Source organism: Lampris incognitus, chromosome 12 (assembly GCF_029633865.1).
Source record: "Lampris incognitus isolate fLamInc1 chromosome 12, fLamInc1.hap2, whole genome shotgun sequence".
Classification (NCBI taxonomy): domain Eukaryota; kingdom Metazoa; phylum Chordata; class Actinopteri; order Lampriformes; family Lampridae; genus Lampris; species Lampris incognitus.
The window spans coordinates 34,652,890-34,676,765 of record NC_079222.1 but is presented as its reverse complement, the minus strand read 5'-3'; the positions used below and the strand labels follow the sequence as shown (position 1 = coordinate 34,676,765).

The 23,876-nt window shown below is 41.5% G+C and overlaps 1 protein-coding gene across 1 annotated transcript; it reads right to left on the bottom strand.

Annotated features, from left to right (window-relative positions):
* Positions 1–34: 34 nt before the first annotated feature.
* trappc13 (trafficking protein particle complex subunit 13) lies at positions 35–19,650 on the bottom strand. Its single transcript, XM_056290753.1, has 13 exons — positions 19,543–19,650; positions 18,539–18,607; positions 16,183–16,282; positions 15,888–15,972; positions 15,661–15,788; positions 15,503–15,575; positions 15,080–15,124; positions 14,517–14,534; positions 5,120–5,253; positions 4,765–4,963; positions 4,576–4,676; positions 3,454–3,601; positions 35–3,321 (listed from the first exon to the last, which is right to left on the bottom strand). The coding sequence occupies exons 1-13, from the start codon at positions 19,586–19,588 to the stop codon at positions 3,202–3,204; spliced, it is 1,266 nt and encodes a 421-aa protein (XP_056146728.1). The 5' UTR covers positions 19,589–19,650; the 3' UTR covers positions 35–3,201.
* Positions 19,651–23,876: the final 4,226 nt, after the last annotated feature.

The following is a 23,876-nucleotide window of genomic DNA, read 5'->3' as shown; positions in this document are numbered from 1 at the left end:
GAAAAGAAGCGGCTGGTGACTCCACATGTATCGGAGGAGGCATGTGGTAGTCTGCAGCCCTCCCCAGATCGGCAGAGGGGGTGGGGCAGCGACTGGGACGGCTCAGAAGAGGGGTAATTGGGGAGGAAAAAGGGCAAAGAAAAAAAAAAAATCAGAGAATGAATTAATAAAAAAGATGAGGTGTAGTTGGGTGGAGGACATTACATATTAAATTAAATCTTTGTAGTGATTTCATATTTGCAGTATTACATTTGGCTAAAACCCCTACACTATAAGGCTTATTCCAAATGAGTCAAATCATGAGTTAAATTTTTAAAAAAAAAAGTCATGAGGCGATAAATACAAGTTCCCAATACGTTAGCTGATCCAGACTTAAAAAGGGTCCGTCCCAAAATGATTTGCCTTGTAAGGCCAACTTATGGACAAACGACAAAGAGGTGATTAATTCATGCTAGTATCTGAAAAATTTACATAAAATTTTACATATTTTACATTACGATAAAGTCAAACTCAATGACAACAGTCATGAACGTTCATAAAGATTCTTTCATGTTCACGACAGGTGTCATGTCATTGTTATGACAGCTGGCAATCTTATGCACACCCCTTCAAATAAAATGTGACCGAAAGTTTAACAAGGTAAGCATGGATTGGAAGTAAATCACTGGACAACAACATTTTTCAAACGTTTTGCTTCCTGAAACAAAGAATGAGAGATCATGATAGACAATGTCGAGCTGAACACGAAAATAATTTCAGATTTGCTGTATCACGTGGGAATTTGGAGAAACACTAAAATAACGTTTACTGAATTTAACATGTTTAATCACATAATGATGCTGACACATTGGTGTTAGTTCAACTGAGCTTAAAATGTTCTGCAGCTGATTTTCGTTTGTACTCAGCATCTGGTGCCTCTCGTGTCAGTGTCCCAACAATAGTTGGTCAGCATTGATAGATTCCAGTTGCCCTGATACCTCTTTTCCATGGTCACAATGTCCTGGTGAAACCTTTCACCATGGTTGTCACTGACTGCACCAAGATCAGCAGGGAAGACCATGTGTGAATGCAGAAAATGAATTTTCAATGACATGTTGCACTTCGCAGTATGGTGGCGCAGTGGTTAGAGCGGTCGCCACACAGCAAGAACGTCTTGGGTTCGAATCCTGGGGTTGTCCAGCCTTGGGGGGGGGGGGGGTCATCCAATCATCCCAGGTCTTCCTGTGTGCAGTTTGCATGTTCTCCCCATGTCTGCGTGGGTTTCCTCCGGGTGCTCCGGTTTCCTCCCTCAGTCCAAAGACATGTAGGTCAGGTGAATTGGCCATACTAAATTGTCCCTAGGTGTGAAGGTGTCAGCCCTGTGATGGACTGGCGGCCTGTCCAGGGTGTTTCCCCGCCTGCTGCCCAGTGACTGCTGGGATAGGCTCAAGCATCCCGTGACCCCATTAAGATAAGCGGCTTGGATAATGGATGGATGTTGCACTTCATGGGTTTGTATGCTTTAAGCATGTTTGTCAAGCAGCTCAGTGTAGTTTGGTGCTCTGCAGTTGCCAAGAAAATTCCCAAGAACATCCTGAAATGCCTTCCATGCTATTTTCTCTGAACCCACTAGCAGATCTTCTAACTCCCTGTCATTGATGACCTGTCTGATTTGTGGACCAACAGAAATACCTTCCTTAATCTTGGCATCGGTTATTCTTGGAAACATCCGTCTCAAATAGCAAAATCCATCACCTTCTGTTCACTGCTTTCACAAAATGTTTCATCAATTCGAGTTTTATATGAAGAGGAGGCAGAAATATCTTTGTTGGATTGACAAGTGGTTTAAGCGCCACACTTTTCTGCCCTGGAAGGAAATGCTTACAGAGCGGCCAGTTCTTTTTTAATTGACTGTGACTCTTTAGCTAGGCTATCTCATTCACAAAGGAAACAACAGTACTTTGTATATCCGAGCTGGATTCCTAGTAGCAGTGCCAATACTTCTAGACCACCTCAGATGTTCCAGTCGTACTTGTTGTACTGTGTGTGTTTCAAAAACAGTTCCATCTTATTGTAGGTTTCTTTCATGTGTACTGCATAGCCAGTGGGTACTGAAGGGTGGACATTGCCAATGTGTAACAGGACAGCTTTCAGGCTTCACTTTAACGAATCTATAAAAAGATGCCATTGTTGTGGCTCATGCACACAACCCAAAGCCACGAACAATCCGACAAGGTCAGTGCAAAAACAGAGGTTGTCAACCTGTGTAAAGAAATTTGTCAAATGTTCTTGACGGTTCCGAAAGAATTTTTTGTACCTGGTGACAGCAAACCCCATCCTTGCAATCTTGAAACAAGTTTTTCTGCTTTAGCTTCCTGGTTGTGTAATCAGATGAGGATAATCAGGCATAAAGGGTTCAACATCTGGATCAGTGTCGTTTTGCACATCTGGTTCATGTGTTGTAGTATCTTCATCTGCCTCATCTAGGCTCCATGTCTCTGGTGGCTTCAGTACTGGCAAACTGTCATCATGTGGCACTGGTCTCATGGCTGAAGGCGTATTGGTGTATTGAACAGATTTCTTATTTTTAGTAGAGAAGCCAGATACATTGGTCAGACAGCAGTAACAGTCTGTCACGTGATCCTTCTGTTCTCACCATATCATTGGGACTGCAAATGGCATTGACTTCCGAGTACTTCTGAGCCAAGCTCTCAGGTTGACTGCATGCCCAAGACAATATTTGCACAGCACCTGCACTGACTGCATGCCCAGGTAGGCGTGGACTGACCAAAACATCTTGCTTTGTGAGCCATATACTAGTGGACTTAAAACATGACAGGAAATCACCAAAAATAGGTTATATCTACAAAACGGTATGTGATAGGAAAATGTTAAGGTGATTTTCGTGATCAGCAACCCAAAATCCATACAATACACCCAAGTGTTCAGGAAGCAAAATATTCTGTTGTCCAGTGACTTATACTGACTTTGCAACACATTAAAAAAAACATTTTGCAAAGATACATGGTGCATCAAGCATTATAGTGCCTTAAATTCATATTAATATACATAAATAGGAATTAAACAATTCATTTCAAAGAAAATAATACACAATACATGTTAAAAAATGATCACCTTAAGTATGTAAAAAGTGAGTGAAGTCAGGGCAGCGGCAGAAATCCACAGTTGGTCCATTCAAAATTGAGATGTGAGGAACTATATTTAAATATTATTCAAGGTCTCGTTACTTGTGTATGGACACACCACACAAACTTGTGCAATATCATCATATTCATAGGTCCTCTTCAGAAATGTATCTGTGAGCCTTAGTCCAGAAATACTCTAAAATGAATGAAAAAAAAAAAAATCAACCAACACACACTAAGCGTTAACATTTTCTAACTGTACTCTAGTATCTGGCAAAAACGTCCCTGATGCATGTAATAGCTTTATAATGTCAAAAAAAGATTTTACCTGCAAACCTTGGACGGATGTCAGAAGCTTGAGAGGCAGAGAGAGGGAAGCACTAGGATTCAGTTTTCCCAACTGCCTCCCTGATACACCACACCAATGAACAGATCTTGTATTACACATCTCCAGCACCAGGTCCATGGTTCTCTCGCTACAACACAAAGTAAACAAAGAAGCTTAAAGTCACATTTTACTTCTATCATCTGAGTCTGGCAGTTGCGTCCATCTGGCATAGCATCCGTGGACTATGATGTTTGCGGATGACATTGTGATCTTTAGTGAGAGTAGGGTGCAGGTTGAGGAGAGCCTGGAGAGGTGGAGGTATGCACTGGAGAGAAGAGGAATGAAAGTCAGTCGGAGAAAGATTGAATACATATGTGTGAACGAGAGGGAGGACAGTGGAATGGTGAGGATGCAAGGAGTAGAGGTGACGAAGGCGTATGAGTTTAAATGCTTGGGGTCAACTGTCCAAAGTAACGGAGAGTGTGGAAGAACGGTGGAAGAAGAGAGTGCAGGCAGGGTGGAGTGGGTGGAGAAGAGTGTCAGGAGTGATTTGTGACAGAAGGGTACCAGCAAGAGTTAAAGGGAAGGTTTACAAGATGGTTGTGAGACCAGCTATGTTATATGGTTTGGAGACAGTGGCACTGACGAAAAGACAGGAGGTGGAGCTGGAGGTGGCAGAGTTGAAGATGCTAAGATTTTCATTGGGAGTGATGAAGAAGGGCAGGATTAGGAACGAGTACATTAGAGGGGCAGCTCAGGTTGGACGGTTTGGAGACAAAGCAAGAGAGGCAAGACTGAGATGGCTTGGACATGTGTGGAGGAGAGATGCTGGGTATATTGGGAGAAGGATGCTGAATATGGAGCTGCCAGGGAAGAGGAGAAGAAGAAGGCCAAAGAGGAGGTTTATGGATGTGGTGAGAGAGGACATGCAGGTGGCTGGCATGACAGAGGAAGATGCAGAGGTCAGGAAAAGATGGAAATGGATGATCCGCTGTGGCGACCCCTAACGGGAGCAGCCAAAAGTACGAGTAGTAGATCAGGGTCTGGTCTGGCAGTTGTCAATTCAAGTAAGAGTTAAAAAAAACACTGAATAGCGCAACATAATTAGATGTTAGATCTTACCTGCAGTTGGTGATTTTACAGATAATGTCAAAGGGTTCTTCAAGGTTCACAGTGTCAGGTATTATCTCCAATGACAGCCTGATATCCCCATATCCAGGAGCCTGGGGGAAACGGAGGAAAAACACAGGATGGAATTCCCTTTGATTTGGCCAACAGTACAGACATCACATTATCAGACTATCCAAATACCATTCTTTGTAGCTGACTGGTCTGTAACCTCCCTCTTTCTCCAAGATTGGTCTTCCATACAATGTCGAGTTTGCCAATCACCGTCACACCCTTGATGACGCCAGCCTTCTCCGCAAACTCTGGCTTTGGTTTAAGGCAATACAGGTATTGCCGTGTGTCCATGGGCTGCAGAAAGGACATCTTCCCAAAAGTAGACTCCCTAGAATGAAAGTTCCTAGCCTGAAGTCAAAATTTTAAACCAGCGAACAAAAATTATTCACATACTTCCTTTTTGGATTCATACAAACAGCTAAACGATTATCAAGAAATGTTTCTGAATCCAAAATGTGTCATGACATGACACGTTTCACCTTACCCTTGGTCTCCACATGCCACAGTGTTGAGCTCTGTGACATTGTACATCATAGAGGGCTCTAAAGAGACCTTCTCCATGAACATCGGTGAGGTGGTTATGTTCTGAATCTGGGCCTCCAGGAACACCTCGTCAGTCTGTGATGGGGGGTAAGGGGTCAATGTAAATGTTAGTTTCTAGTAACCAATTACGATACCATCTCTGAGGCCAACTGAGCAAAAAAACAGCTTTACTGTTAGATATCAAGAGGAGTTAGGCTACAGAAAATCACACTACATAAAAATACTTGTCATATAATGTAAGTACCACCTAACAAAAAGACATAGGTAGACATAAGTAGCGAGAACAGCAGTTCAATACAGAAAGATTAAACTGAGACTCACTAAATTTATCAAATAAACTAGAACTAGAAATTGTGCTCAGTGTACCTCTGAGGAAATGGTTAGTGCAGTGCGGACCAGCAGGGTATACAGTAGAGGTTGCACAATGACAAAAATTTAGTGGTTGACAAGTCAGTCAAATTTCGGTCTTTGTTATGACTTCACTACTACTGCTACTACTACTACCAGCTGCTCCAAAACGGATCATCTGTTTCCATCTCTTCCTGCCCTCTGCATCTTCCTCTGTCACACCAGCCACCTGCATGTCCTCTCTCACCACATCCATAAACATCCTCTTTGGCCTTCCTCTTCCCTGACAGTTCCATATTCAGCATCCTTCTCCCAATATAAAATATAATATAATTATAAATATTATATATATAATTAATATTATTCATCTATATTTAATATATAATTATTAATATTATCAATAAATAAATATATATACACATATATATATGTGTGTGTATATGATAAATATGTTAATATTAATAATATTTATATCTTTAATATATAATTATTAATAATATTCTTAACTATAAAAATTGTATATATATATATATATATATATATACAAACACACACACACACACATATATATATATATATAATACATATACATATAAAAATATAAATAAAATCTAATAAAAAATTTGGTCTTTGTTATGACTGTACCGTTTTATTTTCGAGTTCAATAATGTCATTTCTCCTGTTCATCTTTTAATGTTGCTGTGCCTAAGTTTTCTGTCCATACCCAGCAGATTCATGGAACATACGTCATGTGTGTCGTATCCAGTTAGATTATTCAGAGTAGCCATAATATCCACATCAGAGCCTTCTGACATCAGTCAGCAAGTGCACTGTTGTCAGGAAAAATCCCTCTAAATAGCCTCTGAAACAGCTATCCATAAATGTCCAAACAAATCCAACCCAAGCAAAACTACACTGGAAGCAGAGAATAAACAGAAGTCTTGAGATGACTGATTTAGATGACGACTACGAAACTAAAATATTTGCCAACCAAGATATTAAAATCACCTTGGGTATGCACAGACACTTGCAGAGCTTATAGAAGCAGTGGCTTCTTTCTTCTTATAATTGTTTTTTTTTTTTTATCCTTGTTACCATCATAGGCATCACATCCCACCAAGTCATATTCCCAGTACGTGCACACTTACTTGGCTCTCACAATGCTTGAAATAGTGGTTTTATTGGCCGACAAGTCAACTCATTTGTTATAATGCAACCTCTAGTATACAGTCAGACACAGTAAGACAGAAGCAGAGATTAGTTCATGCCTGCAAGTCACAGTATGGAAATTAAGAGGGACCACGGACCATTCCGACCGGGATTAAGGTTAAATCAGAGCTTGGAATCTCTGTTCCATGCAGTCATTCCAACCATTACCTGGAGTACCTCAAACTTCATTACATACAACCAAAATTATTTTCTTCCATTGATGCTCATTTTAAATTGCAGGACATCTTAATTGATGGTGAACGATTAAGAAACCATGGTGAATTATGTTAATAATCAGTGACAAACCCAAAACCCTATCACGTAACACTGGTGCCCATAGCTCCTTAATAATAAAAGATTTAAACATTTCCATCAATCAAACCTGAATTGCAATTATTAAAATCTGAGCAATTAAGAACCCAGTTTAAGCTACTGACACCAAGTTTCCCTGGTGACAACTGATGATTGAGCAATACTATTCCCACTCTTCACAATTTGGCACCATACCTATGGCATTATTACACTGTCAAATATCGAGAGCATGGTATTTTAATTTGAGGGCATGGCTTCTTATGCAGAAATCAAAATGTTCCCACTCAAAAACTTGTCCTTGCACTTAAATACACCAGGCTCTTCCTTGGAGTTCGCTCCTCGCACTCAGACTTTCTGGAATACAACACCGCCAAAAGTTCTCGACCAGTCATGACCAATGAAATCACTGCTGATAACAATGGAGCAAAATTATTGGACGGCAGTGTCCATTCACCACATCACTCAAACGCTCAACTTATTATTTGATACAAGACGGAGTGGTTGGTATTGTGCAATAACTTGAGATGGCAGGGATTCCTATAGCTCCAAAAAAAGTCAGGCATTACTTTTCAAAAAACAAAAAAGGAAAATATCTGAAATCTACACTGTTGGTACACTTCACATTACTTCCAACCATTTTCCAAAGTATACCATAGACATTTGGATTTATGAAAGCATTTTTCCTACCTTCCAGCCTGTTGTTGGTTTCAATTCATTTCAGTCTGGTATGAAATTCAGCTTTCTGAAAACTTGAAACTTGCGTGTAATCCATCACAGTGAACATTTAGTTGTCTTTATTTTTTGTTAGTTATGTTATTGTTGTGAGATAATGCAGTTGAAAGGGTACACTATCAATTACTCAAGTCAATCTGCGCTGTCAACTGGATTATCCTGCAATGATAATGTAACTGACAAAAAATGAGGGTGACCAAACAATGTGACGGATAAAATATCTCATGCTAGTTTGAGGTTCATCTCATCTCATCATCAGCCGCTTCTTCGGGGTCGGGTCGCGGTGGCAGCAAGCTAAGTAGGGCACTCCAGACGCCCCTCTCCCCAGCAACGCCCTCCAACTCCTCCTGGGGGATCCCAAGAACGTTCCCAGGCCAGATTGGACATGTAGTCCCTCCAGTCCCTTCTAGGCCTACCCTGGGGTCGCCTCCCAGTTGAACATGCCTGGAAATCCTCCAACGGAAGGCGCCTTATCAGATGCCCGAACTACCTCAACTGGCTCCTTTTGACGCGAAGGAGCAGCAGCTGTTCTCCGAGCTCCCTCCGGATGTCCGAGCTCCTCACCCTATCTCTAAGGCTGAGCCCAGACACCCTATGAAGTAAATTCATTTCAACCGCTTGTATCCGTGATCTCACCCTTTCGGTCACTACCCAAAGCTCATGACCATGGGTGAGGGTTGGTACGAAAACTGACTGGTAAATTGAGAGCTTTGCCTTCCAACCAGGTTTCTGCAAATTGATTTTCATACTGTACTGAAACGGATGGAAACCAATGGCTTCCTGGAAGCTAGGAGAAGCACATTCAATGTATGCTTTAGAAAATAGCAGGGAGTCATATAAAATAAACATGATTTATGGTAAATGGGAGAAAACGTGCAAAACGTTGATATGGTCCATTAATGTTGAAATGAATGCTCAAGCGACAGGCATTGGTATTGGTGTAAGTCCATGAATACTGGGGATGGCATCCAGTGGTTCACCTGTGCCCCCATCCATAGGGTTAGTGGTTGTGTCAGGAAGGGCATCCGAGATAAAATTTTGCCAAATCATTACACGGACTGACAAGACCATCCCGGACCGGTCGAGGCCCGCGTTAACAACAGTCGCCATTGCTGCTGTGCCCTCAAACGGTACCGATGGAAACTAAATTCTGCTGTGGTGACCCCTGAGAAACAGGGAATAAGCCGAAAGAAGAAGAAAAAGAATGTCGAAATGAATGCTAGGATCTTTGTGTATCTGATAAGTCACCGACCGATGCATCCTCAATTAGTGGGTGGATCAAGAGTACATTCGGGCATATGAAACGTTTGTCAAATGAATGCTAAACAATGTCAATAAATCCAACCATTTTGTATATGGATTTCCCCTTGGGGATGAATAAAGTATTCTGAATATATACTATACTTTACTGTATATTGTACGAATACCGGTATGCCTGCTAACACCTATTTCAGCATCTCTGATATATTCTCTGCACCATTGCACTTTATCACCTCTTATTTCACCTGTATATAGTCACCCCTTGTGTATATATCTGAAGAATTTTGAGTTGTAATGTTGTTATTCTATGTTAAGTACACTGAGAGAGCCACAAAACCGGAGTTAAAATCCATGTTTGTGAAAACCTACATGGCCAATAAACATGATTCTGATCCTGATATTTGATATTTATTTGTTTTTATTTATACAGTTTTTATTTTTACTCTTACTTATCTGGTCTTATTCTTATTTTTGCCTTGTCTGGTTTACTTATTTGTAAAGCACTTTGTAACATCGTTTTAGAAAAGTGCTATATAAATAAAGCTATTATTAATAAACATTCAGCCACCTGGTAACTTTTTGCCCGTAGCATATATATTTCCTCTTAATAAAAAAAAACTTTGACTGTAGCCTTAGGGATACAGCAGCAATCCAAGCAACAATCAAGGAGCTTGAGACTTGGCTCACCACAGTAGACTTACCTACCTGGCAGGTTTAAGGCTTGGATTTATCAACATGGCATCTTACCCCGAGTCCTCTGGCCTCTGCTGGTTTATGAGGTAACCCTGTTGACAGTGAAGACCTTGGAGAGGGAGATCAGTAGCTACCTCTGGAGATGGCTGGGTCTGCCATGCAGCCTGAGCAGTGCAGCACTGTATAGGAGGAGCAACAAACTCCAGCTCCCTATCAGCAGCCACGAATAGGAGGTCAGGGTTTCTCGCACAAGAGAGACACTGCTCTATTGGGACTCTAGAGTGGCATCAGCAGGCAGGAAGTGGAAAGCCCATGAGGGCCTGGAGATAGAGTCTCGGCTGAGGCACAGGGCTTTGGTGGGCACAGTGGCAACTGGATGGACAGGGCTGGGAGCCTACCCACAACCTTGCTATGATAAGGCCCATGGCAAGGACAGACACAATCTAGTACGGAAAGAGGCACAGGCAGGTGTTGAGGAGGGAAGGACCAGCAGAATGTTAGGCATGTGGCAGCAGGGAGCATGGACAAGGTGGGAGAGTGCACTGGAGAGGAAGATATCCTGGGCAGATATCTGGCAGGTAGAACTGCAGTGGATCAAGTTCATGGTACAAGCCATGTATGACGTACTGCCTAGCCCAGCAAATCTCAATTTCTTGGGCAAGGTTGATTCTAAATCATGACATGATCAGGATGATTTTAAACCAGCCAAATCCAGAGCCATGGTGTTGAAGAGGGGAAAAGTGGTGGACCAGTTTCACTTTTTTTTTTTTTTGGATGGCATTGCAATCCCATCCATTACCAAGAAATCAGTCAAGTCTAGGAAAGGTCTTTGACTGTCGCTTTAGGGATACAGTGGCATTTCAAGCAACCATCAAAGAGCTTGAGACTTGGCTCACCACAGTAGACAAGTCTGGCCTACCTTGCAGGTTCAAGGCTTGGATTTACCTACACTGCATCTTACCCCAAGTCCTCTGGCCTCTGCTGGTTTACGAGGTAACCCTGTCGACAGTTGAGACCTTGAAGAGGAAGATCAGTAGCTAACTCTGGAGATGACTGGGTCTGCCATCTGAACTGGCAGCTTACCTCCAAGACCAAGGCAGCACCTGGAAGTTCAACCCTCCCCACTCCTCACACATGGGTGGAATGTGGGAGTGGATGATAGGTGTTGCTCGTAGAATATTGGATGCACTACTATTAAAGACAAATGCCTCTTGTCTGTCTCACGAGGTTCTAGTCACACTTATGTCAGAAGTTATGGTTATTATAAATGGCAGACCTCTGGTTCCTGTGTCATCTGACCCACACATGCTGGCTGTCCTCACGCCCACTATGCTTCTGATGCAGAAAGTTGAGACAGTGTCATCACCCCCAGGGAAGTATGACCTCAAGGACTTCTACGTCAAGTAATGTAAGCAGGTTCAGACTCTGGCCGACTCTTTCTGGAAATGCTGGCATCAGGAATATCTGACATCCCTCCAACCAAGGCGAAAGTGGCATGCAGACAAACCCATCCTGAATAAAGAAGATGATGTGCTTCTGAAGGATGCACAAGTCAAGAGGAATAAATGGCCTATAGGAGAGGTAGTGAACGCCATTCCCAGTCAAGACAAATAATGTTCGCAAGGTGGATGTGAAAGTCGTCAAGCAGGGCACTCAGAAGGTGTACTTTAGACCCATCTCTGAAGCTGTTTTACTCATGAAATGGACATACTAGTGTTATAATGTATTATAACAGGCGGGGAGTGTGTTGTCTGGCTGCAGGGGTGTTTGGGCAGTGGTTGAGGTTGATTGCAATTGTGCATTTGCCTTTAGAAGTGTGACTGTACAGTTGCCGTAGCCCGTGTGGAAGTCACAATATGTACAACAGACACGGTATTGTCCTCTCTTTTGACTCTCATTGTCTAGCCATAAAAAATTTGCCTGTAAGTATTTTTATGTTCAGTTCTCTGTTCAGTTCTGCCTTAGCAGTGCTGTACTGTATGGGATGTGCAACAAACTCCAACTCCCTATCAGCAGCCACGAAGAGGCGTTCCGGGTTTCTCACACAAGAAAGGCACTGCTCTGTCGGGACTCCAAACACTCTAGAGTGGCATCAGCAGGAATTATGGTGCGGACAGGCAGGAAGCAGAAATCCCAGGAAGGCCTGGAGATAGCAGAGTCTTGGCTGAGACACAGGGCTTTGGAGGGCATGGTGGAAAATGGACGGGCAGGGCTGGGAGCCATCCCACAACCTTGCTATGATAAGACCCATGGCAAGGACAGACACCATCTAGTCCAGAAGGAGGCTCAGGCAGGTGTCGAGGAGGAAAGGACCAGCAGAATGGTAGGCATGTGGCAGCAGGGAGCATGGACAAGGTGGGAGGGTGCACTAGAGAGGAAGATATCCTGGGCAGATATCTGGCAGACAGATCCGCAGTGGATCAAGTTCATGGTACAAGCTGTGTATGATGTTCTGCCTAGCCCAGCAAATCTTCATCTCTGGGACAGGATTCTCCATCATGTCCCCTGTGCCCTGGAAAAGGTTCACTCGAGCACATCCTCAGCAGCTGCCCATCAGCCCTGGGGGAGGGCTGATACCACTGGTGACATAACCAAGTGCTGAAGACAGTCGCAGAGGCCATCTCCGAAGCTGTGGCCAACAACAAGCAGGCCTGCGGACAGAGGAACATTGCCTTTGTCAGGGCTGGTGAGTAGCCTCAGTCACAGCCCAGATCAGCAGTTGGTTTCTTCACCTGTGTCAGACTGGGAGCTAAGCGTTGACTTGGGGGAGCAGCTCAGGTTTCGGGACCACATTATGACAACTTCGCTGAGACCAGACGTAGTGCTATCATCAGCGTCTTCAAAGCAGGTGCTCCTTATAGAGCTGACAGTTCCCTGGGAGGACCGGGTGGAAGAGGCAAATGAGCGGAAGCAGTCCAAGTACCAGGAGCTGGTGGATCAGTGCTGGAGGAGAAGCTGAAAGGCGCGTTATGAGCCCATTGAAGTGGGGTGTATAGGCTTTGCTGGCTGCTCACTGTGCAAGGTCTACACTCTACTTGGCATCACTGGGGCTGCAAAACAGAAAGCCATCAAGTCTACCACAGAGGCTGCAGAGAAGACCTCCAGATGGCTTTGGATCAGAAGGCGTAATCTGTGGGCCAATGCAGCTGGGATACAAGCCAGGGCCTGATCACCCCTGGCTGGGTCGCCTGAGTGAGGGTGTATGATGCTGAAAGACTGAAACACCCAAGGACCTCAGGAAACATATCTGATGATGTGTCCCAGTGCATCCTAGCATGTATCTTCAAATCAATGCTAATATATATATACATAAAAAAAAGTTCTGTTGACCTGACAAATTTCCAATCAGACAAGGTTCATGTGACACAGTTATCTTGTGACTGGTGTACTTGTAACTTTAATGTTACTGTACTGTACGAAACTAACATTTTTGTGTGCAAGCTTTTTCCAATAAAATTTGTAGTTGAGTGAGTGAACTGACATTTACAGCGAGTAAAGAAATAGTTAAATATTTGAACCATGTTAATAAACTGAGTCTATGAAACAAATTTCTTACCTGTGTTTGCCGTGTCAATCTGCCAAAGTGACAAGAACTTATCCCCCTTCCAAAAAAAGCAGCTTGTCTCTAGCACAGATGTCATGGGTGGGTGTTTCATTGACCTAGTCTGCACTCTGCAGACTAATTACATTGATCTACTGTGATTCAGCAGTGATTTCATTGGTCAAGCCCATAATATATTTTCATTGGTTTGGGACTTTTGACAGTGCTGCTGCACAGAAAATCTGACAGCGAGAAGTGAGATCCCAAGATTCGAATGATTTGCGTGAGCGTGTAGTTTTGAGCAGAAGCAGGGTACTTTTGTGTGCGAAGACTGGGCAACAGCAGTGTGCATACAAGCATAAGGAATTCTGTTCTCGAATGAAAGGACCATTTTCTCAATATTTTGCAGTACAATAATGCAAATCCTACCCACAAAGTTAACGCTTACGCAAGCACTGTGTGAGATGAGTTAGCACATGGGCATAAGCATCCAAAGAAGGAGCAAACGCAACATAATGGAAAACCCATGTTGCACTTAGTTATGCAACAATATGAAAATTGCTGGCTGACACCAATTTCCAATTATTCTGGAAAACCGGCTGATGCCGACTTTTTGGCAGTTCTGCTTCCATAAGTTTTATGCTTAAATGTTTAAAATATGGTCATTTTAAAAAACACAACTTCAATTACACAACTTTAAAAACACAAGTTAAACATTTATTTCTTTTTTATAAACTTTCATCATTTATCTAACTCAAAGTACACTCCTTCAAGTTAGTTCCTGAAATACAACAATAAAAAATAAAATATTAAAAAATAAGATTAAATAAATAAATAAAATATGAAATATTTAAAAATAAAATAGAAAAGAAATTGTCATTATTTTGTATCTGACAGGATGCTGAAAACCACCTCTTGGGTTACAAATACACTCAAGGAAGAATCATCAGCTACACGTTGCCACTAGTTGTTTTGAAAGAATCGTCTTGATCCCTGAATGTGCTGATTTTTAATTCTGCATTGCTGCAACCCTATCTTTACCAATACAATGAAATATATAGCTAGAGATTCTGTTTAACAGTTCCTTGTCTACAATACTTTACTAGTTGCATTGGCCAACCCCGTAATTTTCCATTTATTTACTTTTTGCTCCTTCTTACCAGCCCCAGAAAAAGACAAACTGCTGCACCGAAAGGATTAATAAAAGCTAATGCTCAGTGATGAGAACAGAGAAAACAATTACCACAGAACTGAGGTCACTCTAATGGAGAAAATAAAACACGAGACATAATAAATAAATGAAGTTACATGCCAGAGATAATGACAATGAATATGTGCATTCCAATTGAAAATGCTACAGATATGAACATGAGGAAGGAAATCTAACTGTCGCTGCCCTGGAAAAGCCTTTCCTCTCCAAATGTAAGGTTCAACAGTGTGACCTCTCCTTGTATAGAACAAGTGTTATACTATAAATTGAAGTCTCAGTGTTAATTTGACAGTTAATACCTTTTGAAAATGTTTCAAAATTACACTTATTGGAGATAAAAGGATTTTCCAGGACATCAGTGTCATCCATTTGTCTATATTAGCATCTTGAAAAGTTCCTCTCTATGTAATGTAGTATGAGCCATGTTACGTTTGAGACAATGAGAACTTGTATGTCATTCAGTACAGTTCTTTAATTGGTAGAAAGCCATGGTGAGAGGTGAGGGTAGATTTTTATTTTATGTTTATAGCTGTACTTTGTATTATGTTGGTGCAAGCAGGTTAAGAAATGAAGCAAATAAATCACAGCAAGCTTACCTCCGCATTGTAGAACTTGGTTTTTACATCGAGCGGCTTCAAAACCTGATTGAAGATAGATTGCAAGCTAAATGTTGGTCTCTCACATTGCTCCTCCATTCCAGAGGAAAAATATAGAGCTGAACAATATGGTACTGACAGTGCCGAGCCTATCCTGACACCGTTCCTTCAAAATCCCAAATAAATCCAAAAACTACGGAGTAAAACTGTAGCCGGGCCTCTTTCAAATGTGGTTAAAAGATCGAGTTATGATCCTTTCACATACTGAGGGCCACAGACTGTAAAACAAGCGCACAACACCTGTCGCTTGTGTGCCAATTACTTCTAGCCCTACTGTAGACCTGTGATATTTCTCAAGCTCGTGTTAGGTCTGCACGTCATTTTACTCCAGTCGTCTAAAAAGAGGAATCAAGTATAGATCACCTGAAACTTGAAGAACTTCCGGAAATAAAGTTTCTCCCCGTACCGGGTGGTGTAACTGACCGCACAAACTAGGCTGGAGTTGGGAAGAAAGTAAGGGTCAGCTTGCAAATACAGCCTGTGACTCATGATATTGAGTCTAATGCTTTAAAACAACTCACATATGAGTTCCAATTTCTTTGACTTCATGGTGGATGACGTCATCAATGCAGCACTTCGGTTTGAGTTCTGCAACTGCAGAGTTGGACGCCGAGAGATTGAGCCTCTGCGAGCTGGTCTGCAAATCGGCCTACACGGGATCACATAAAGAGGTCTTATTGCAGGTCATGTGTAAGAACTGAAAAGTACGTAAGATAACATGCTTTTGTTGTAGTTTTTTGTACAATACCTTTACAAGTATGTCCTTCACAACCTGCTTGCTGTCATTATGAACACTTATATAACTGGAGAAGGTCTCACCAAGGAAAATATTACTGTTTAATCCAGACAAATGGAAAATGCAATTAAAAAGCACCAGGGGAAAGTGAATACAGCACAGCATAGCGTATTTCAATGGTTTTGTTCTCAGATACAATTAGCTATGCTGAAATGATACAATGATAAAACAACAAAAGGCAACTTTTCGAGCTAAAACTACACGTGATCCTGCTCTTAATTGTTTACGACAAAATTACTTTCATTACCCAAAGTTTTGTGGCAATGTGAGCATCTCTCCAAGCATTAACGCCTCCGCTCCTTTAATGGTGGATGGGTCTACCTTCATGAGTTGACCAAACAAATCACCTGTGAAGAGACATACGACCTCATGTTACCGACACTGTCATCACTCCCCCTTGGAGAGGTGAAAATAAGAAGCTTGACATAATGTCAGGAATGCACAGCAGAGTTGTAACATTGTATCCTAATTGGCAACGTGCCTAAATAGTGACTCCACATGCCTCCTCCGATACATGTGGAGTCACCAGCCGTTTCTTTTCACCTGACAGTGAGGAGTTTCACCAGGGGGACGTAGCGCATGGGAGGATCACGCTATTCCCCCGTTCCCCCTCCCCCCAAAACAGGCGTCCTGACCGACCAGAGGAGGCGCAAGTGCAGCGATCAGGACACGTGCCCACACCCGGCTTCCCACCCGCAGACATGGTCAATTGCGTCTGCAGGGATGCCCGACCAAGCCGGAGGTAACACGGGGATTCAAACTGGCGATTCCCTCGTTGGTAGGCAACGGAATAGACCGCTACGCTACCCGGACATCCAATCATGTGTTTTTTTTTTTTTTATGAAAATGACATCAACAATGTAAACGACATCAATACTAACAATAATAACAACATAGTGCAAGAAGAAGAAGGGGAAAATAAATTATCAGTTTTTTTAGCAAAGTTAGAGACGCTATACAAAAAGAAACACAATACTGGTTTTGTTTATTGATCACAGCATGAGAAAAATGTATGTCTTGGTGCATTGTAATAACTTCAGTCTGGGATGTTGCTGATGATCTTCATGCTAAATAACCAAAATAGTCAGTATGCCTCTGTTACGAAAATACACGTGCAACAAGTTGTTGTCATAAAAACTACTCCAATTTGTAAATTAAACTGAAAATACATCAGAAAGGTTTTTATTAGTCATATAAAAAAATCGTTTGAGGTGACGAGTCATTATCAACCAGTCTATACCTCTTTCCCAATTCTCTGTGGCTAGTGTAGATATGTGTTTTGATTGTGCTGACATAACTAACATTATCATATAGTGTCGTTTTGGACACACCATTGTTGTCTACAACACTTCCAGCAGTGCCCACTGAAAGAAAACCCCAAGACAGGATGTTGTGTGATATTGGGCTATTCAAATACAATTGACTTGACTTGACAACCATAGGGAAAAACAAAATGACCCTGCAGGATGGGAGGACAGGGTTCTCTTTGGGGCTACCATATTGTTAACCTGCTAAGTCATGTGTCTCATGCTTTGCTACACTTTAGTGCCCAACCTTTAAATATAAAGAATAATAATCAGAATATCAGAGAGACCATGTACCTACTGCATGCAGCAAAAGCTGGTATATAGAACATGGTGGCATGGAATTAACTTAGTGTTCCTTATATAATTCAACTTATCATTTTTTTATTTACATTGCTGCATGCCTTCTAATCATATTTATCCCTTTGCATAAATAGAAGCTCTACCAAGAAGAGTCAGAGTGATTCATGGGCCATGCGGGGTTAGGTTGCCATCAACGGTGATCACATTGCTCTATGCTGGGATCCAACGGCAGGAAAAACAAACACTATAAATTTCTAAATTTGTAAGCCGTATCTCAATCTGTAAACCAGATGTGAAGTGGAATCGTCACCAATGTTTTATCCAAGTAATCATATCATATACAATTTCAAATATAGAGGCAAATGCAAGCAATGAAATAAAATAATATGGGTTAATTTAAGTTACTGTAACTTGTCTTTACATGACAAAGTAAGCCTGAGTCCAGTAAAAATCGAAATTTGATTCTTTCAGCTTATCTATTTCCATCCAATTGCTCATACCCAGGCAGTTTTGTAGTGAGTGTTGGATCAATGGTTTATAAAATTTTACTTTTGGTACTCTGGTTGCATGTGTTTTGTGTAAATGTTATTTTAACAACACATTAATGCCAGTATAAATAAATTAGGAAGTCTGGAGCTCTTCAGTCAAACAAATAAGCCTTAGTAATTAATCAAGTCATAATTTCAGCTTTAAATTTAACAGCATTAATAATCAACAAATATACATCCAAGTAGTAAAGAACAAAAAATGTGCAATTCTGCAATTAGCATCAACACTAAACCTGCTTATTTCACTAATTAGTTGTCCAGTTGCTTGTTGAAGGTGTGTTAAATAGTGAAATCAGCTGTTGTGTGTTTGGTGGATATTGTTTTTTTTATGTAAATGAGGTGAAATGTGGAAGAATAGAGACCTATTTGCCACAAACTAATCAAGATAGCAAACCCTCCACCATCTTTGATTTGATAACCTTATCTTATGGAGGGAAAACATTTTTACCTGGGAGATCTCTTTCCTCACATGTCACAGGCATGTTTGTGAAGAGAGTTGGTTTTGTTAACCGCATCACTGAAAAGAAAAGACATTTTTGTCACCAGTAAGCACAGCCAGTAGACTTATTTTACAAGGTGAGGCACATGTTCACACAGGTTTTAATGTTTTCATTCTCATTCATTTACTAATTCTGTACTGGCCTAGTATGACAGATCTGCATGAACATTACGGTGATTGGAGCCTCATTGACTGCACATGACTGGCTTCATGGTTCTGTGTCCTTCCAAACCTTTCTTCTTATGAATAAATCAATCAATAAGCAAAAGAGTTAACAGCAAGTGCAGACTTGGACTAACCATTACCTTACTGAATCTCATTTTTACCATTACTTTTGTGAAATTCAGTTATCGATAAGTCGAGATGGCGCAGCAGGCCTGAAAGACAAGCAGTTGAGCTGGGTAACATGAAACAGTCATTGCAAACGTCAGACAGAAGGACGTGGTTTTGTGCCTTCTTATAGACCTGTGGAGCTCTACTACGTATGCGTTAGCAAAATCTGATCTCTCAGCATGGAAAGCTGTGCACCTTGCCAAGAGGTTTTTCTCTTTAGTCATTTCAGTTGTGTGTCTGCAACCTCGGGTCCAGCCATAGTACACACATCTATTGCCAAACTGGTCATAAAACAGTATGTGCCTTTACCATTCTGAAAACAACAGAACACCTGAAGCTAGTGGATTTATTAGGTCACAGTATCAATCAAAACAACGATGCCACTAGCTAGGGTTAGCTACCTGGTTTCAGATACTTATCTAAAACTGTTCTTACGAAGTTAACGCGTTGGAGGCTGACACATGGTTGTTTTATCCTTGTTGTTGTTTTGCTGGCTGCCATTTGTTAGCAGCTAACAGCAGGCTAGTTCAGTGGGATTCAAACAACCGGTGCAGTAAAGCTTCTAAAACAACATCTCGCCACAACTAACACAAACCATCTCGTGATAAACCATTATTCACCTTTTAATGCGAGTAGATGCTCCTGTTTCGCCTGATTTACGTCCATTTAGCTGCGTGGTACACGTCACCGGTAGAGCTGGCTGTAGCTAAGCTGTGTTAGCTGGCTATCTGAGCTAGCCTGCTGACCTTTCACCTCCTTAAATCAGCTGATTACTGGATGTGCGGAGGGACAAGAATAACGCGAGCGCGCGCGCACGCGCACACACGACAGTGCTGAAAAACAGGCAACGTTGTTGTACAGCCATATAACCTTTAATGATAATAATAATAATAATAATAGTCTTTGTATAGCACTTTTCAAACTACGTTACAACGTGCTTTACACAGAGCAGCAAATAAGAGAAACAGGTCATTCAAGATGAATAAGCTAACATTAGCTTCCGACGACTAGCTAACAATAAACTAGAAAAGCATTGCTGAATATGGATAAATAGGAAAAGTCAGAAAGTCACTAGCCTACCTTCTTGTCTTGTGTTGTATTTCTTTGTTGTTGTCTTTAACATGGACCTAGCTTTGTGTCTGAATAAAGTAAGATTTGTTGTTGTTGTATAAGACACTGTACCCTGCCATTTCGTGTTGTAAATTTGCTAATAAAAAAAATCATGATCTTGTTAACTACTATGTCAATTTGATTCATGAAATTTAAAGGTGAGAAAACATTTGCAAATATTTAGACGTTAAAAATAAATTACTATAAAATAGTGTGTGCTGTGTTCTTTACTAAATACTGAAGTCGTTTATTTCAAATACAACTGGCACATAGTCTGTTAATACAGTGCAGTACTGTTGCAGTACACTACCATAAGGTTTACTTTAAAGAGGTACTAAATATTTTAATGTGTTTTTGAGCTATAAACTGAATGTCATGACTGTACAGTGATGAAATACATCAATGCATGTGTTAATATTGACATTTCTTACCATATATATATATATATATATATATATATATATATATACTATATGTATATAAATAAAGCATTTCATGGGTTGAAAATGGCTCAACACGCCATCTACTGTTTTAAATCAGCGCTGAATCTTGAACCCTGAACTTCAGTGATGCAAAATCAATACCAAAAAATTATTACATGAGTCACACACCTCTCAGTATTGTCACATAAATGAAATATGAATTTAAACAAATATGTTCTTGAATAAACAGTGGGATTTTTCTTGAATAGCTTCCACACTAAAAAAAAAAAAAAAGCTTAAAAATTTTACTTAAAAGTATTTCAATTACGTGAAAATTTTCCATGGAATTTCATTACCTAAGTTCAATGTAAAGGATCACATTGCATGCAATGTTTTTTCCACCATGTTGTGTCATGTGAATAAATCAAATAATTTTTAGTCAGATTTGACTAAATGCATTAAACTACAGCAGGGGTGCTCAAACGTTTTTGGCTAGTGAGCTACTTTTAAAATGACCAGCTCAACATCTACTGCTACTACTACTACTACTACTACTACTAACTACTACTAGTTACTTTCGGCTGCTCCCGTTAGGGGGCGCCACAGCGGATCATCCGTTTCCATCTCTTCCTGTCCTCTGCATCTTCCTCTGTCACACCAGCCACCTGCATGTCCTCTCTCACCACATCCATAAACCTCCTCTTTGGCCTTCCTCTTCTCCTCTTCCCTGGCAGCTCCATATTCAGCATCCTTCTCCCAATATACCCATCATCTCTCCTCCACACATGTCCAAACCATCTCAATCTTTCCTCTCTTGCTTTGTCTCCAAACCGTCCAACCTGAGCTGTCCCTCTGATATACTCGTTAATAATCCCGTCCTTCTTCGTCACTCCCAATGAACATCTTCAACTCTGCCACCTCCAGCTCCACCTCCTGTCTTTTCATCAGTGCCACCGTCTCCAAACCATCCATCCATCCATTATCCAAACTGCTCATCCTGCTCTCTGGGTCGTGGGGATGCTGGAGCCTAGCCCAGCAGTCATTGGGTGGCAGGTGGGGAGACACCCTGGACAGGCTGCCAGGCCATCACAGGGCTGACACACACACACCTAGGGACAATTTAGTATGGCTGATTCACCTGACCTACATGTCTTTGGACTGTGGGAGGAAACCGGAGCCCCCGGAGGAAACCCACGCAGACACGGGGAGAACATGCAAACTCTACACAGAGGACGACCCGGGACAACCCCCAAAGTTGGACTACCCCAGGGCTCGAACCCAGGACCTTTTTGCTGTGAGGCGACTGTGCTAACTACTGCGCCACCATGCTGCCCATATCCAAACCACATAATACTATATTCAATGAATACATGTAAATTTCAAGTATACATGTAAGGTTTATTTTGCTTGTAGTGAACGATTTAATTGCTGGAAGATATGGTCAAGTTTTAATACTGATGTGCTAAAATTTGCTCGAGTTGTCGAATTATATGAACTAATCACATCGTGGAGTCTGTCCAGCTTCTGCTTGTTCACTCTCTGCATATGTTTAAGAGCATATTAATTGTCCTCTTGTTCCTGTGTTGCAGCATTTTCAGTGTCTTGATGGCAGTTTTCTTGCTCGATATCAGGCTGTCTGTGTTTGAGTCCTGTAAACGTATGGCCACATTAGAAATTAAAAGTGACTTTTTTGTATTATTACAGCAAATATTATAAATCATTGCCCTTCAACTCACAACACACTCATTCACAGAAGATACCATGTTGGCACAGTACTGTCCAATACTGTGCCAACAGTATTGGACAAAACACTATTCTGAATGGAAACGTGAGAAGGAGCATTATTTGCTTGGCCTGATCGATGCTCGCACAGTGATCTTTGGTTACGTGTCGGTCGACCTTGGCAAGTGCAAACAGCTGGTCAGTAAAGTCTTGATTCGTCTGAATGAAACAGGATAGACCAGTTTGGACAAAAGGCCAAGAGGCTTTATAAACACTATCAACACACTCACCATCCATCCAAGCTGCTTATCCCAACTGGGGTCGTGGGATGCTGGAGCCTATCCCAGCAGTCATTTGACGGCAGGCAGGGAAACACCCTGGACAGACCGCCAGTCCATCACAGGGCCGACACATTCACACCTAGGGACAATTTAGTATGACCGATTCACCTGACCTACATGTCATTGGACTGTGGGAGGGAACTGGAGCACCCGGAGGAAACCCACGCAGACACGGGGAGAACATGCAAACTCCACATAGAGGACGACCCGGGATGACCCCCAAGGTTGGACTACCCCGGGATTCGAACCCAGGACCGTCTTGCAGTGAGTTGACCATGCTAACCACTGCGCCAGCGTTCCGCCAACATAATAACCAGTATCTTGTAAACACCTGACTAAAACTATGTGTTCAATAGCAGCTGATTAGTTTTATTGGGGTGGTCACAATGGGATGGCACATTTCTGGAATGTGTAAATGTTTGAACCAACTTGGGCTCAGAGATTAAGTTTGAGATGGCCAATCAGATTTTGGACGTATGACGAAGAGTGGGGTAATTGGCCAGGTACAATTGGGGGGAAAAATATGTTGTGCATCTGTTAAATATGACCGACAGTGCTGCAAAATCAGTGCACACATATAACGTCGATAAATAAAAAGGAACAGATGGAGGGTCATCCTACCTCTATCTGGACAGCATTTTGGTTGATCTGTTGATGTGGTTGTGGTATCACAGACTCTTTATCTTGGATTACATGAGTGTGATATTTACAAAGGACTTCTTCAGCTTGTGCCAGCTGTCTAACAGCAATGTTCAAAAGGCAAACACTTTGGTCCAACTCCTCCATCAGAGACTCCAGGACCTGCATCAGACAAGAAGAAGTTCTCCTCAATCGTATGAAGCTTCTGTTGCTTTCATTGTTTCAGTCGTCAAATATACGAGCAAAACAGCACGTGTCTTGGTTAGAGATTAAGCAACTAATATTTTACTCCGTCACCAAACAGACTGCATCACTTGGAATTTGTTACTGAATTGTCTTGTATACAATTAGTTTAGTTTGGGAGTATTTTTAGAAGAAGTTTCAAAATCAGGATCTAATTTTGATCAGTCGAAGAAGCAGAATTTCTTCACCATTTAAAAAAAATAATACACCACTGAACAAATGTTCAACTGCTCTTGCATTTGTGATTATGGTGGGAGATCCCGTTTATGCCTATGCAAGAGAATAGCAGTTTCATTTTTCATTTTAAATCAGGAATCAGGAACATTTATTTGTCGTTTCATTTCATGCACCTGTGCACATGAAATGAAACGAAATATTGTTTCCCCCAGCCCACAGCAGTGCAACACAAAGACAAAAACACATATCCAAACTACAAAACACATATATCCAACATATATATATATATATATATATATA